Source organism: Sapajus apella, unplaced genomic scaffold (genome assembly GCF_009761245.1).
Source record: "Sapajus apella isolate SASKATOON/1434 unplaced genomic scaffold, GSC_monkey_1.0 scaffold20, whole genome shotgun sequence".
NCBI lineage: Eukaryota > Metazoa > Chordata > Mammalia > Primates > Cebidae > Sapajus > Sapajus apella.
In genome coordinates, this window is record NW_022436960.1 from 11,995,047 (window position 1) to 12,009,891 (window position 14,845).

Below are 14,845 nucleotides of genomic sequence, written 5' to 3' on the forward strand. Positions count from 1 at the left end.
TCTCAGGATACACGTGCCCAGGTCTGTGGGCTGGGATTTCCCTGCTAAGTAAGTCAAGCAGCTGTGCGCCTCTCCTGCCTCTTGCACCTGCGAGCTTCTGTTTGCCCGTGTGTCAAGCGGAACTGGCGGGTGGTTGCTGCACTTCCTAAAATACACAGCCTCTGTCAAGTGAGAGGTTTTTTAAGACTTGTTCTTAAGCAGCTAAATTTAAAACTGCTGCCCCTTTCTCCCCTTCCTCTGTCAGAGCCCTTGAGTCTTTGGCCTTTTCCGGGAAGGCCCTCACAAAATGCGTTCTGTTTTTGAAAGACTGATTGCTCCTTTCAGGCATTTTGACTAATTGGATTGATTTTGCCCAGCCAGAGTTCAGCCCAGAATGAAGTTTTATGACTGTGCTGTGGTTTTCTGACATCTTGGATGCTGAAGTTAAAACAGCAGGAGACAGAAAGAACATCAGCACACAAATCATGCCTCGCGCGGGGGAAATGGCAGCTGGCCATTACCAGCGAGGCCATTACCTACAGAGCATTTCCATCTCCAGCCATCCCTCTACCACCTCCGTGATTTTTGTCATATCCTGACACCATCCATATGATCACCTGCAGAAATGTGATCACCTGTATGTTTTCTCTTACGTTGATCCAGTTTGTAGTTAAATGTATTCAAAGGAAAGATTAGTATCAGTCCTGTAAGTGGAAAACACAGTATCATCATAAAAACGAGGTAACTGTGAGAATAAACACATAACTACTAAAATGTGAGTGTTGGCTCAGGCGCCACTGACTCCATCTCACGAGCCTCGCCCTGGGAACCCTGGGCTGCCGTGGCGCCGGGTCCTCCAGCCCTGTCTTCTGCGCATGCTGTTGGAATCGTGCTGTTTCTCTGTCCACTGCTCATGCTAACTGTTCGCTCATCTCCGCCTCCCCTGTGAAGCCTCATTTTAGCTTCACCTGTAGGATGACCTGTCCCAATTCATTCCACCTGTCCCCGTTCATTCCACCTGTGCCGAATCAGGCAGACTTGAATCTTGCTTCTCATCAAGGTTATCTTTGTAAATCCAAATTCCCCCTTGATTTCAAATCATAAGCTCTGGGCACTTAAAACTGCACAGTGAGCCCAGACTTTGAGTGGCTGGGAGGGCAGACAGCTTGACGGGCAGAGGAGCTGAACCACACAGTGGGTCCTGGCTCTGGGCTCCGTGGCCCACGGGCCACATGGAGTGGGACGCTCGGCAGAGTGCTTTGACTGCTCTTAGGAATGCCAGCCGTGTTCCTTTTTATCTTGTGTTTGGAAAGCCTGCCCTCTTTCCTATGGGGTAGTTGGTTTTATGGGGTGTTTTTCTTTCATGATTTTATATATGATTTTAATTTGGCCAGAGTTTACGTTCCAGGTAGGAAAGTTCGAGATTTCAGAAAAGCACAAGATACAAGGTAAAAATCTTTTTGCAGTGAGTCTCACCATGTGCAGTTAGTCTCACTGCCTTTTAAAATATATATATAGTGAGGTTAGCAATAAACTTGTGTTTGAAGTCCTTAGTGAGTCTAGTTGGCAGGACCTTCAGATCCTCAGCTACGGGTTTGGAGCTGAGCAGACACCTGTTAGGATCTCTGGAAGTCAGGGATTGGAGTTCCAGACAGTGTTGCCCAGGAGATGTGCCCTAGAATGAATATGTTGACTCTTACCAACAGTTGGTCCCCGCAAGGGCCCCCATCATTTCCTCCCAGCCTCTCAGGGCTGGTGGTATGACCTCAGCTTTAGAGCCAGAGCTGACCTCATGGGCCTCCGACCCCAGCCTGGAGCCAAGCCCTCTTGCCCCCACCAGTCCCCATTTAAATTGCAGCCTGAGAGCTGTGGCAGCCCCGCTTTTGTCTCTGTGGTCCTCGTGCCCTGCTGCCCCGCTTCTAGGCCATGGTGTGGTTGCCCAGCTTGGACACAGGACTTGGCAGCCTCATTTCTCAATGTCCTCTTCTGCCCCAGGCCCTGGGGACCTAAAACCAAAGAGAGGCTCCCCACACAGAGGCAGCCTCGACCGCACAGATGCCTCCACCGATCCAGCCATGAGGTCCCGGCCCTTGGAGCTGGGCTCCCGGACCTGCTCAACCTCAGCCACCACTCCAACCCCTTCCAGCTCCACCCCCATCGCCCGGCACCCAGGCCGCACCAAAGGTGAGTCGCAGGCCCTTCCAGAGCCATGAGCGCTGGGACTAGTCCTTCCTGAAGACCCCAGGCTCTTGGAAGTTCTGAGGGGTGGTGAGCAGAGGGGTGAGGCTGCTGGCAGGCTTTGGTGGCATAGATGCAACTACGCTTACCAGCCAAGGACTTTGAGCAAGAAACCTTCCAGAGGCCCAATTGCAGTGGGACCTGAGACCCCACCGCCATCTCTGGCATTCAGGAAGTGAAGGCACCAAATGGCTCCAGAAGGGAGGTAAAGGGAGGCTGAGAACCAGACTGTGGGCTAAAACCAGGCAGCTGCCTTTGCCCTACCTTGGTAGAAGTTTGGAGTTTTTTTCTCTAGAGAAGATAAATTACATATTTTAAATTTGTGTGTGTGTCTTTTAAATTTTTTGTATATGGGCTCATCATGTTGCCCAGGCTGGTCTCAACCCTCTGGCTCAAGCAGTGCTCTTGCCTCTGCCTCCTAAAGTGCTATGATTACAGGCACTGAGCCACCACACCTGGCCAAGAAAGGATAGAGTCTCTGAACTGGGAATTCACTGACACAGTTGAGGCAGATGTCCTTTACTGAAAACCAACAGGTTCAGTGAAGGATTTACAAACTCCCTGTCTCCAGGATGCCAGGAGTTCATATCTTTAGGCTTGAGATTAAAATACTCTTTGAGTAATCTCATTAGCCTGAGAGAGTCCCAGCAGGATAGCTCAGCCAGATCTTGCCAGGTGACACTCAAATCAGAGATAAGAGAAATGATTGCACCCAAGAAACAAGAACAGGATGCTATAAAAAAAGCAACAGAGAAGGGAGAAGCATTTGGAAATTTAAAATATGCAAAAAGAAAGGTAGAGATAATGCTTCAAACTGAAAAGGGCATTCCCCTTATAATTTGAGATAGGAAAATATCCAAAGAAGGAAACAGCTGAAGGAGTTGAAAGTGATTGCCTCTGGGGTGTTGGAAGTCATAGCAAGAAGGGCTTAATTTGCGTAAATAACCCCACCCTCCTGACTCTTAAAGCCATGGCCATACGAAACCTTGAGTCTGACCAACAAAACAAAGGAATAGAGACAGGGTCCCCGACCTCAAGGGCCCCTCACACTCCATATATCCATCGCTGGTGGGCTTGTCACCATCTCCAAAATGGAGACCCTGTTGTCATTTTGGAGGGGATCCAGGGTCTGCTTTTAGGTTGAAACTAGCAAGATTGTGGGGTGGGACATTTTTTAGTCTTCATGGAAAGGCCGAATGCTCGATGGCCTGGGAATTCCAGGTCTGTTTCTGGTCAGAAGCTGTTAGCGCAAGGTTTAGGCCCCAGGAATTCAGCCTCTCCCCTCAAGGGGCAGATTCTGATTTTGTCTCTTTTTCTTTCTTCCTCCTGCCACCTGGAAACAACTTGACTGCTAAAAGTGAATTGCTCTCAGGGCTGGCCTCTGAGGCTGGAAGGGGCTCCCCAGGACACTCAGTGTTCAGCTCTTTTTATATCATCTTTAGGCCAGAACACACCTTTGGTCCACACATCCCAGCCACAGCAGAGGCACAAGAGTGATTTAAAAGGGATGGGAATCGGGAGTGTCAGGGCTGCCCCAGCAGGAGAAATAGTGGAGGGGTAGGAGAGGCAGGTCCCAAAGGCACCATCTGCACGCCACTCCCTCATCCGCAAGAGCTGGAGCTGCTGGGATCCAGGTGCCAGTCGAGGTGGTGGGGTTCCCTGTGGATGAGGGATGTTCCGTAACCTTGACTTACCAGCCTTGTTTTCACCTTTGGCTATAACTCAGATGACAGCCTCTGCGAGCCATCCCTGGAGTTTGAGGTCCCCAACCACAGACAGTACGGTAAGCAGGGAGGGTGCTGTGCCCTCCCGCCTGGGTTCCCAGACTGGTTTTTATCCATGGTACCTTTCTTTTAAGCTGATTCCCACAGGGGAGTCCAACACAAAATGAAGGTGGGAATGCAGGACCCATTCTTCCTTGCCCTTCCCAGGGGGCTGAGCGTGTAGCTTCTACTTACATACCTCCAGTGGTGGGGAATTGGCTACCTCCCAGGCATCACAGTTTTGGAAGCACTGATCTCTTCATGCCTTCAAGTACCCTTCCAGGTTGGCCCAGGTGGGGAGCGTTCTTTTTTTAATTATTTAGAGACAGGGTTTCTCCATGCTGGTCAGGTTGGTCTCGAACTCCTGACCTCAGTGATCCACCTGTCCCGGCCTCCCAAAGGGCTGGGATTATAGGCATGAGCCACTGCGCCTGGTCTTTTTTTCTTTTGGAGACAGAGTTTCACTCTTGTTGCCCAGTCTGGAGTGCAATGGCACAATCTCAGCTCACTGCAACCTCCGCCTCCCAGGTTCAAGCGAATCTCCACTCTCAGCCTCCCGAGTAGCTAGGATTACAGGCATGTGCCACCATGCTTGGCTAATTTTGTATTTTTAGTAGAGATGGGGTTTCTCCATGTCGGTCAGGCTGGTGTCAAACTCCTGACCTCAGGCAATCTGCCCACGTTAGCCTCCCAAAGTGCTGAAATTATAGGCGTGAGCCACCGCACCCGGCCAGGAGTGTTCTTTTCAAGAAGGTCCATTGCTGTCCTCACTTGGCTTGCAGTTGCCCATGGTGGCTCTGAGGTATATTTAGTCTTAGAAGTTGTTAGGAGCACTTGTCATTTGATTCGGGCATGTTATCAATTTCTGCAGAAGGGAGACGGTAAACACTGCCTGCCTTCTCAAAAATTAAAAACTGCTTTGATTTAATTTTTGAAAAGCAACCCTAGAAAGGTGAGAAAATAATCCTAGAAAGACCCCTTGAAGTTGACATCAATTTCGGTTTACTTCTGAAAGGATCGGGAAGTGTAGGAGCTGGCATCACCTCCTACCCCTGTCCGCTGTCTAAAAAGCTCACAGTCTTCTACTTGAGTAGAAAACTGTCATGAAGCAATTGAATGGAGAGGAGTCTTACATCTTTACACTGAGCGGAGGCTAATCCAGCAGGAGGAATCCGCCTCGTGTGCTGGGTGCGTCTGCCTGAGCAGCCAGATTGGCCATCAGTCTGCTAACCTTACGGGCTTTCTTCATAAACCTTTTGTTTCCTGTAGCTTCTCTTAGGAGAAGGAAGGGAAAGGGATTTGCGGTGCAGTGCTTGAATAAACAATGGTGCTTTCGGGGCCTTTGATTGGCATCATGGTTTCCTTGTACTGAAATGTATTTCCTTTTTAAAGAGAGCTGTGCATTTGTTTATTTCACATTTTCTCTGCCCAGGGAGGGGACCTCTTCTGTTCTTAGGGTATTCACTATCACCAAGTATGTTTTTGGCTCAGTTTTAAACACGTTTGCTAGCAAGTGTTTTCTGGATGTCTGCTGTTTGCAGAGCGCCTCAGCCCTTGGAACCAGGTGCCCAGGAAAGCTGCGTGAACTTGTCTTGGTGGCACGGCAAGCAGAGGAACCCCACGTGTCTCTGCAGGCTCTGGAGGCAGCTCAGCTCAGCACCTGCTGGGTGTTGGGGGTTGCAGGGACAACTGGAATGCCATCCCTGCCATGGGGGTTCACGGCACAGCTGCATAGACATTCTTGCTCTCGAGATAGGGCTGCCGGAGGAGTGGCCCAGGAGAGGCCTGCGAGCCCTGGAAGGGGTGGCCTGCCCTCTGCAGGGAATGGTGCCAGCCTTCCCGAGAGTCTGTAATGGGGCAATGTGGCAGAGCCACCCTCAGGCAGGCACCCATTTTTGTGGCCGGGAGAGCAGGTGGGCAGGTGCCTTCAGCACCATAAACCTTGATTTTTTTTTTCTTTGGGGCAGATGTAAATTTGAGGCACCTGACACAAAGAAGCTGAAGAACAGCAAAATATCCAGGAGAGGGGGATACCCCCTTCCTTCCCAGGTCCCCAGCACCTGCTCTCTGTGGGTGCCCTGGCACGGCACCTCCCTGGTTACAGGTGCACGTACACGTGTGCACACGTGGTCCTGAACAGCCCTTATCTCTGTTCCTGTAGCTTTGGCTGAGGCTGTCCACAGGTGTTCCAGAAAGCTCTATGCAGTAATAGAGGGCGGCCCCCCACCCCAACCTCTGGTTCACCCAAAGCAGCTTTTTTTTTTGTATTTTTTAGTAGAGATGGGGTTTCTCCATCTGGTGTTGTGTGTGAGATTTCCTTTGTGAAGTTGAAGCTGCAGCCCCAGGCCTCATAAACATGGATAAGCAGAGTCGTCATCTGTTGATGGCTGCTCATGCTGTGCCCACACTCCGTCGGTGAAACAGGACTTCCTCACTGGAGTGCAGAGGGAGTCCTAGAGTTCCTCCTTCCTGAGGGCGTTGGGCTTAGCTTTGGCACAGAATTGTTTGGGTGCAGTTTTTCTGCAATTAGATGGCTAATCTGGGCCATACCTGGCCATTGGCTTTTAAATTTTAACACTGCCATTTCCTTTCAGTGTCGCGGCCGGGCAGCTTAGACGGCAGTAGAAACACATCCAGCAACAGCTCACCTCTTAACCTAAAAGGTAAGTCTTGTGCTTCTGAAAATTTATTTGGACCAGGCACAGTGGCTTACGCCTGTAATCAGCATTTTAGAAAGCCCAGGCAGGTGGATCACTTGAGCCCAGGAGTTAGAGACCAGCCTGGGAAACACGGTGAAACCCCATCTCTACAAAAAATAAATTAGCCACGTGTGGTGGTGCGTGCCTGTGGTCCCAGCTACCCAGGAGGCTGAAGTGGGAGGATCACTGGAGCCTTGGAGGTCAAGGCTCTAGTAATCTGTCATCACACTATTGCATTCCAGCCTGGGCAACAGAAGCAATACCGTATCTCAGAAAAAAACTATTTGGTGGTTTAGCTCTGGGTTCATATTATTATAATTTAAAAATATGTGAATAGGGCTTTCAGATGCATTCTGACACATTCAGAGGCCACACAGCATGGTTTCGGGCACAGGCCGTGAGTTAGAGTGGGTTGGGGTTCAGCTCCCTTCTCTCTCAGCAGCGCTGAGCATGCAGGCACATCACAGGCCCAAGTCAGTTACTCCATCTGTTGAATGGGGAGAGTCACACTAGTCCGTCCTACTGTGGCCAGAGAACAAATGTGGAGGACTTTGATTCTTGGAACATGTGTAGAGTTTGTTTCAGGCACAGAATGTGGTCTTTCTTCATGAATGTCCGCCGTACATTTAGCCCCTAGCACGTAGTAGGTGCTGAATAAGCTTTGAATACATGAGTGGGTGAGCGCTGACAAGGGCAGTGCCTTACAGCCAGTAATCACTTAAACTGTAGAAGAAACTTTCTACTTTAACTCATGGTATTTTCTTTTTAAAGCCAAAGTGAAACCCAAAAGGAGTCTAAAAGGTTCTTTAACAGACTTTCAGCCTGGTGGGAGTAAGCCCTGGGTTTTTGGTCAGGGGTTCTCTCTGATAGCTTGAAGCCAGAGGCAGCACAAAGCCTTTAGAAGCTGCCAGAGGGCTGCCAAGACTGATGAGTGTCCTCTGTCTCTTGCCCTGACACCCAGGCTCCTCCGAACAGCTCCATGGCCGGTCTGAGAGCTTCAGTAGTGAAGACCTGATCCCCAGCAGGGACCCGGCCACTCTCCCCTGGGAAGCCAGCGCCCCAGGGCGCAATGCCCTTAGCCGCCATGAGTACCCCTTGCCCCAGAACGGGCCTGTCCCGCAGGAGGGTGCCCAGAAGAGGGGCACAGCCCCTCCACACACCGGAGTGCGGCCCTGCTCGGCCTCCCCCAGCAGCGAGATGGTCACCTTGGAGGAGTTCCTGGAGGAGAGCAACCGCAGCTCCCCGACGCACGTGAGTGACCGGGACACAGACTCGGACGGTCTCTCTTCCCGCGCTGTCTCTTCCTGGCTCAGGATCAGAGCTGCAGAAAGGGATGGGGTGAGGGTGGCGAGGCCTAGGCACAGAGCTGGCTTGGACATCAGAGGCTTACTAGAGCACTAGCTGGCAAGTCACCGCAGGCCAGCCGCCAGCCCCCGACCTCAGAGGCTGCTGTCCTCTGGGTCTGGGAAGTGAGCTGGCAGAGCTTGCGGCGGGCACCAAGGTGTGGGGCTCGTGTGTGGCCAGCACCTGACTTCAGGGCTAGGATCTCACACTGGGTTTCATGGCAGAGCTCTGAGTACCTGCTTGCCCTGCATCGTCTCCAGCAGGGGTTGGCAAACTTTTAAGGACCTTGAGAGGGCTCGAGAAGAATGATTTTAGGCTTTCTGGGCCTCAAGTCTCTGTTGTAGCTACTCAACTCCGCCACGTTCGAGAAAGCAAACACCGATCGTATGTCGGTGGATGGACATGGCTGACATCCAATAAAGCTTTACTTATGGATACTGACATTTGAATTGCATATGATTTTCACATGTTGCGAAGTGATCACTTAAAAATGTAGCAACTGGCCAGGCACAGTGGCTCACGCCTGTAATCCCAGAACTTTGGGAGGCCAAGGTAGGTGGATCACCTGAGTTAGGAGTTTGAGACCAGTCTGGCCACCATGGTGAAACCCCATCTGTACAGATAATACAATGTAGAGACAGGCATTATGGCAGGTGTCTTTAATCCCAACTACTCGGAAGGCTGAGGTAGGAGAATCGCTTGAACCCGGGAGGTGGAGGTTGCAGTGAACTGAGATTGTGCCACTGCACTCCAGCTTGGGTGACAGAGTAAGACTCTGTCTCAAGAAAAAATAAAACAAAAATGAAAATGTAGCAACGACTCTTAGTCTAAAGGATATACAGAAACAGGAGGCCAGCTGGATTTGGCCCCAGCTCTGCAGCTCATAACCCTAAACACTGCCTGCTGCCGTCTTCCTGCCACCTCTCTGGATCTTCATTTAGCTTTTTGGAAGCTGCACGTATATCTTTGAAGTGTTCCGTCTGAATTTCACCACGTGAGCTATTGGGTTACTGAGTGAACAAAGTTCACTGTCTGCAGTTGAACCCTTTTGAGGATTCTTAAAACTTCAATTTTTCCATCTCCCCTTAAAGAAACACATTTGGACTTTGTCTAGCTCTCTAGTAAACCCTGTGACCTGCTTTACTAGGGCACGGTGACACAGAAAAGAGTTTGGTAGATACTTGCTGAGCACCTACTGTCTTGTTAAGCAGCGTGCATGGTGCCTAGTCTCAAGAAACAAAGCAAACCAGTTCATCAGCAGGTTTTCATTGCCTGCACACACTCCACCCAGCCTTGCAGTTGACACAGATGAGAAGTATAGAGCATGGTCCTGGCGTTCCTTCACTTAAATACTTCTCTCTCCCAAGCACTTAACTGTGTGCAAGGCACTGAAGAAACCAAGCTGAGAAAATCCACGGAGGGCCTGCCCTCGGGAAGTTAAAGGTCTACTGTTGTGGTTCTCAAAACTCAGGCGTATGTTAGAATCGTCTGGGGGCCTTGCCAGACCACAGAACCCATACCCTGAGTTTCTGAATCAGTAGGGCTGAGGTTAGGCTTGCTGAGAATTTAAATCTTTATAAATTCTAGGTAATGGCCTTGTGGCTAGGTAGGCACCATGACTTAAGAACTGCTGGTCTAGCCGGGCGATAGCTCACACCTATATTCCCAGTCCTTGGGAGGCCAAGGCAGGCAGATCGCTTGAGGTCAGGAGCTCAAGACCAGCCTGACCAACATAGTGAAACCCCATCTCTACTAAAGATACAAAAATTAACCTGGTGTGGTGGTGTGTGCCTGTAATCCCAGCTACTCAGGAGGTTGAAGCAGGAGAATTGCTTGAACCTGGGAGGCTCAGGTTGCCGTGAACCAAGATTGCGCCACTGTTCTCCAGCCTGGACAACCGAGTGAGACTATCTCAAAAAAAAAAAAAAAAAGAAAAACTGCTGGTCTAATGGACTGAACAAGAACACTCCAGAAACTGGGTAGCCTACAACTGGAAGGCTTTCCTTCGCAGTCTTTTTTGTTATATGCCCCTTATGGTGGTTTACTTTCCCTTTGGAGATCTTGGCAGGCAGGTCCCGAGCAAGGAGTGGGGCCCCTCTCTGCTCAGCTCAGATGCATCCTCCCCATTCCCTATGCCCTATACTGTTACCTGTCCATCTTTAGCGTCAATGAAACCAAAACAGTCTGGCTATAGCAATTTCTGTTGGAAGCTGATGCCTGGCATCCAGCGAGCCAGCCCCCTCTATCTACCTGGGATATTTAGCCCCATAACTTCCTACCCAACATACCTGGCTTCCCTCCTGGTTCCTCTGACACACAAGGCCCCTAATGCACACGGGGGCTCCCCATCCCACAGAAGTGACAACAGTAACCCCACCACACCCCCACTCTCTGGGCGTCAGTGCAGGGAGGGAGTGTCACAAGATGGGGCTCCCTGCATGGCCAGGGATGGTGGTTATCAAAGACTCTGAAGTGTGCAGGGAGGAGCCAGGTGGAGCAGAAGCAGCTCTGGTGTCAGGCAGCTACAGGCTTTTGTCTGGGTCTGCCTCTCTGGATGCATGGCCTGCTAAACCTCCATGACCCGTTTCCTCACCTTGACACAGCCTTTCAGCAACCTTGCAAGGTTTCTTTGATAATTAAATGAGTTTCTTTGCAGTTAATCCATGTGGTTCCTAGAAGAGCACGTGGTCTCGGGTGATGAAAGGTACCTGTGGATATCACGGGTCTTACTAGACACCCATCCAAGACGTGTAGCATCAAACTAGCATAAAACAACAGATGCATCTGTTCAGTGGCCCTATGTCCAGATGTTTGTGTGGGGCAGGAGTCGTTGGCAGGTGCAGAAGGCTCCTGAGCCACCAACCTGCCTTCAGCCTGACACCTGCCGGCCTCTCATCCCCGATGAACTCATGTCAGCCTCAGGAGAACCTGTGCTTGCAGAAGGCTGCAGTTCCCTGAGCAGGGCCATAGACCTTTGTCTCTGTGACTCTGCCGATTCCCAGGGTGGTGGCAAAGGACACCTGCCCCGGGCAGGGGAAGCAGAGCTCGGGCAGCAGCTTCACAGGGACAGTCTGGTGGCTGGGCTGTCCCGCCGACTTCACTTCCCTGTGCAGCCCACCATTCCCACTTCTGGGCCCTGTCCCTCTCTGTCCCCACCCCGCTCCCGCTCCCACTCTGCCTCTCTCTTCCCTTTCTCGGTTCCAGAGAGAGGTCTGGGTGGCAGTGAAGGTTCTGGCATTTCAGGAGCTGCTCTTGTTCCTGTTGCTTTTGGTGGTGCAAGGTGAAGTCTTTGTGACGTCCTGGAGTGACCAAGGAAAGGCAGGCCCTGCCCACACTCACCAAGGTTCCAGTTCCTGCTCTGCTTGGTGGAAACGGACAGATCAAAGCAGTCAGCTGTGGTCGGGGTTTCTGGGTTGCCAACTCACTTTGTAGGATGGGCATTTCCCTTTCTGGGTCTGTTTGCTGATCTGTAAAATTAGGGTGCTTCCTGGGGGGAATCTGGGGTTCTTTCCTGGTGGTCCCATGCTGCCCCAGCCACCCTCACCATCCTGCCATGGCTGGTGTGTGTGGCGGGGGCACACGTGCCTCAGAGAAGGCAGGCAGGAGGGGAATTGCAGTCCCAGCCATGCAGGCTGCTCAGTGGTGGGGACCAGGGGTCTGAGGACCCACCCAACCCTCATGCCCACCTCCACCCTTCCGTCTCTCCTCTGTAGGACACACCCAGTTGCCGGGATGACCTGCTGAGTGACTACTTCCGGAAGGCCAGCGATCCGCCAGCCATCGGAAGCCAGCCAGGACCACCTGCCAAGAAAGAAGGGGCCAAAATGCCCACCAGCTTTGTGGCCCCCACTGTCAAGGTGGCCGCCCCTGCCTCAGAGGGGAGGCCACTAAAGCCTGGGCAGTATGTGAAGCCAAACTTCAGACTGACTGAGGCCGAGGCCCCACCCAGCGTGGCCCCCAGACAGGCCCAGCCCCCCCAGAGCCTATCTCTGGGCAGACCCCGGCAGGCCCCGGTGCCCGCAGCTTCCCACGCACCTGCCGGCCGCAGCGCCTCCCTGAGCCGAGCCTTCAGCCTGGCCTCAGCTGACCTTCTCCGGGCCAGCGGGCCCGAGGCTTGCAAACAGGAGTCCCCCCAGAAGCTGGGGGCTCCCGAGGCCTCGGGAGGCAGAGAGACAGGCAGCTATACCCTGCCAAGCCCCGCACCCTCCAGCTCCCACAGCCTGGCCCGAGAGCGGACCCCACTTGTGGGAAAGGCTGGCGGCTCCTGTCAGGGCCCAGGTCCCCGCAGCCGGCCGCTGGACACGAGGCGCTTCTCCCTGGCTCCCCCAAAGGAGGAGAGGCTGGCCCCCCTGCATCAGTCTGCCACAGCCCCCGCCATTGCTGCGGCAGGTGCTGGTGCTGGCGGTGGTGGCAGCAACTCCCAGCTCCTGCACTTCTCACCTGCTGCAGCCGCGGCTGCCAGGACCAAGCCCAAGGTGCCCCCACACTCAGGGGAGGTGGCTGCCATCGCCCCTGTCCGGGCGGGGCTCAACCTCTCAGAGGGAGATGGGGTCCCACGGCAGGGCTGCGGCGAGGGGCTCCCGGCCAAGAGCCCAGGTCGGTCTCCTGACTCAGCTCCCCACCCCGGCCGGGGCCCCGAGGACTTGAGTCGAGGGAGCAGCTCAAAGAGCACCCCGGCCTCCCCGGAGCCAGGCGGCGACCAGCAGACAGTGTGGTACGAGTACGGCTGCGTGTGACCGGCTGGAGCCTGAGTCCGCAAACCCGAAAACTACTGACGCGCCCTCCGACGCTCACGGCCTTTTCTCCTGCCTGCCCGCGGTGCCAGGAAGGGGTTTGGAATGAGGAGCGGGGCTCCCATGCCTTTCTGCTGTTTGTTCTGTGAATGGAAACACTGTGCCAAGCCCCGAGAGGATGACGCTTCCAGGTGTGTAACGAGTCTTCTGTATCTGCCGCTTCCAGCAGCTGGTATCTTGGAATAAATCCACGTCAGCATGGGGACCAATTAGGATGCGATGACAAACCGACTTCCCCCAAAGCAGACACTACTCCGGTATGTCCCAGTACAACACTCATTTGCAATGTGCGTAGCTCCATTGGGCGCACACATGCTCACACAACAGGCTCAAAGGCTTCTGCCTGGGGGGCCTAAGAGCCCCACTCCCTCTCCCAAAGGCCATCGGTTCCGAGGAGAAGCCCAGACTGGCCATACTGCAAAGGTCCCGAGGGCTGTGGGCAGACCCCAGAGTCAGGCCTGCTGTTAAAAAACAGGAGTGCTACTGTTCCATTCCTGGGGTCCCAAGCACTTCCCTTTACCCCAGGACCCAGGGCGCCTCCAAGGCAGCTGGCAGTGGCCTTGGCCATTTGTCCCCAACCTCTAGCTGGCTCCTGAGCTCTGCACCGGGGGCTTTGGGGAACACACAGGCACCTGCCTTCCTAGATTTCCCCGGCTCACTTTTCTGCCAACACTGGATCTGCCAGGCCTGGGAATGGGGAGGGCAGGACAGAGGCCCCCACCCAGCCCCCTCCAAGCCAGGGTGCATAGTGGACCGAGGGGTTGCCCGGGCAAAGTGAGGTGCAGGCTCGATGGGTAACTGGCCGTGGCCCCCGACTTCCCCAGTCTCAGATGGGGTGTTGATTTATTTCTGAATAACTTTTTGGATATAGAAACCAATTTTTAAAAAATATATGACATATATATGTACACACATGTGAAATATGTATACTGTGGGGGATCTATTTATGTTCCAGAGGGAGTCATTCTCTTCTGTCGGGAATCATATCTGCTGCTCTGTGTCTTTGGTCGGATTCCTGACAATTTAGTTTCCTGTTGTAAAGGTGCTTTTCCTGGGGTGAACTAAACCTATTGATTTTTTTTAAGATGGTTTTTTTCCTTTTGATTTAATATACTGAGAAAGAAATGGGAGACTATTGAATGTTAACAAGATCCTTTTAGGAGTGTTTGGGATTGTGTATTAAATAGCCATCCATTCTGGAATGCAAGGACAGGATTGTAATAAAATGGAATGGAACCGAAGCACGTTCTGACTTTCCTCACTGCACATTGTTAACATTGGGTGGGCCCCTGGGGACTTGGGACTCCCTGCGCCCCTGCCTCTGCACCCCAGGGACCCTTCCTCCACAGTGGGAATCCACTCCTTGCCTTCCTGCTGGGTGGGGGATGCTGTTACATGCGCAATGAGAGACAAATGTGAAGGACAGAGATGGCCTGTAATGTGACGGCTTTCCACCCCTCCCTCCCCAGGTGCATTTAAGCTAGCATAAATTGAATCCTATTTTATTTGTTTTTCTAATGGGTCACCGCCACCACAAGGGGCATGTGACAGGCTGGAGACCAGCCTGGACAACATAGTAAGATATCTACAAAAAACAGAAAAATTTCTACACCAGCAGTTCTGGCTACTCAGGAGGCTGAGGATGGAGGATCCCTTAAGCCCAGGGAGGTCGAGGCTGCAGTGAGCAGTGATAGTGCCTCTGCACTCCAGCGTGGGAGACAGAGTGAGATCCTACCTCAAAAGAAAAAACGGCAGAGCGTAGTGGCGCGCACCTGTGGTCCCAGCCACAAGGGAGGCTGAGGTGGGAGGATCACTTGAGCCCCGGAGGTCGAGACTGCAGTGAGCCAGGGCTTGTGCGTCTGCACTCCAGCCTGGGAAACAGAGTGAGACGCCGCCTCAAAAATAATTGTGAAGAATCACATTTTTGCTGTGGAGTTCATCTTGTGGGGATGGGAGCGCAGCTTCACGGGGCTCCTTTTGATTTTCCCAAGGCTACTCAACCAGTAAATGCTGGATCTGGAATTTGGAC

The 14,845-nt window shown here is 52.6% G+C and overlaps 1 protein-coding gene across 4 annotated transcripts in view; it reads left to right on the plus strand.

Moving 5' to 3' along the window:
- CCDC88C (coiled-coil domain containing 88C) overlaps positions 1-14,057 on the plus strand; it is a 150,101-nt gene extending 136,044 nt beyond the window's left edge. For 3 of the 4 annotated variants that reach the window (XM_032287622.1, XM_032287623.1, XM_032287626.1), the window contains 5 exons: positions 1,975-2,163; positions 3,944-4,000; positions 6,575-6,643; positions 7,641-7,930; positions 11,737-14,057. In XM_032287622.1, coding sequence (XP_032143513.1) covers positions 1,975-2,163; positions 3,944-4,000; positions 6,575-6,643; positions 7,641-7,930; positions 11,737-12,759 — 1,628 coding nt within the window. In that variant the 3' untranslated portion in view covers positions 12,760-14,057. The remainder of the gene's footprint in view (positions 1-1,974; positions 2,164-3,943; positions 4,001-6,574; positions 6,644-7,640; positions 7,931-11,736) is intronic. The other variant, XM_032287624.1, reaches the window with a different exon arrangement.
- The last annotated feature ends 788 nt before the right edge of the window (positions 14,058-14,845 follow it).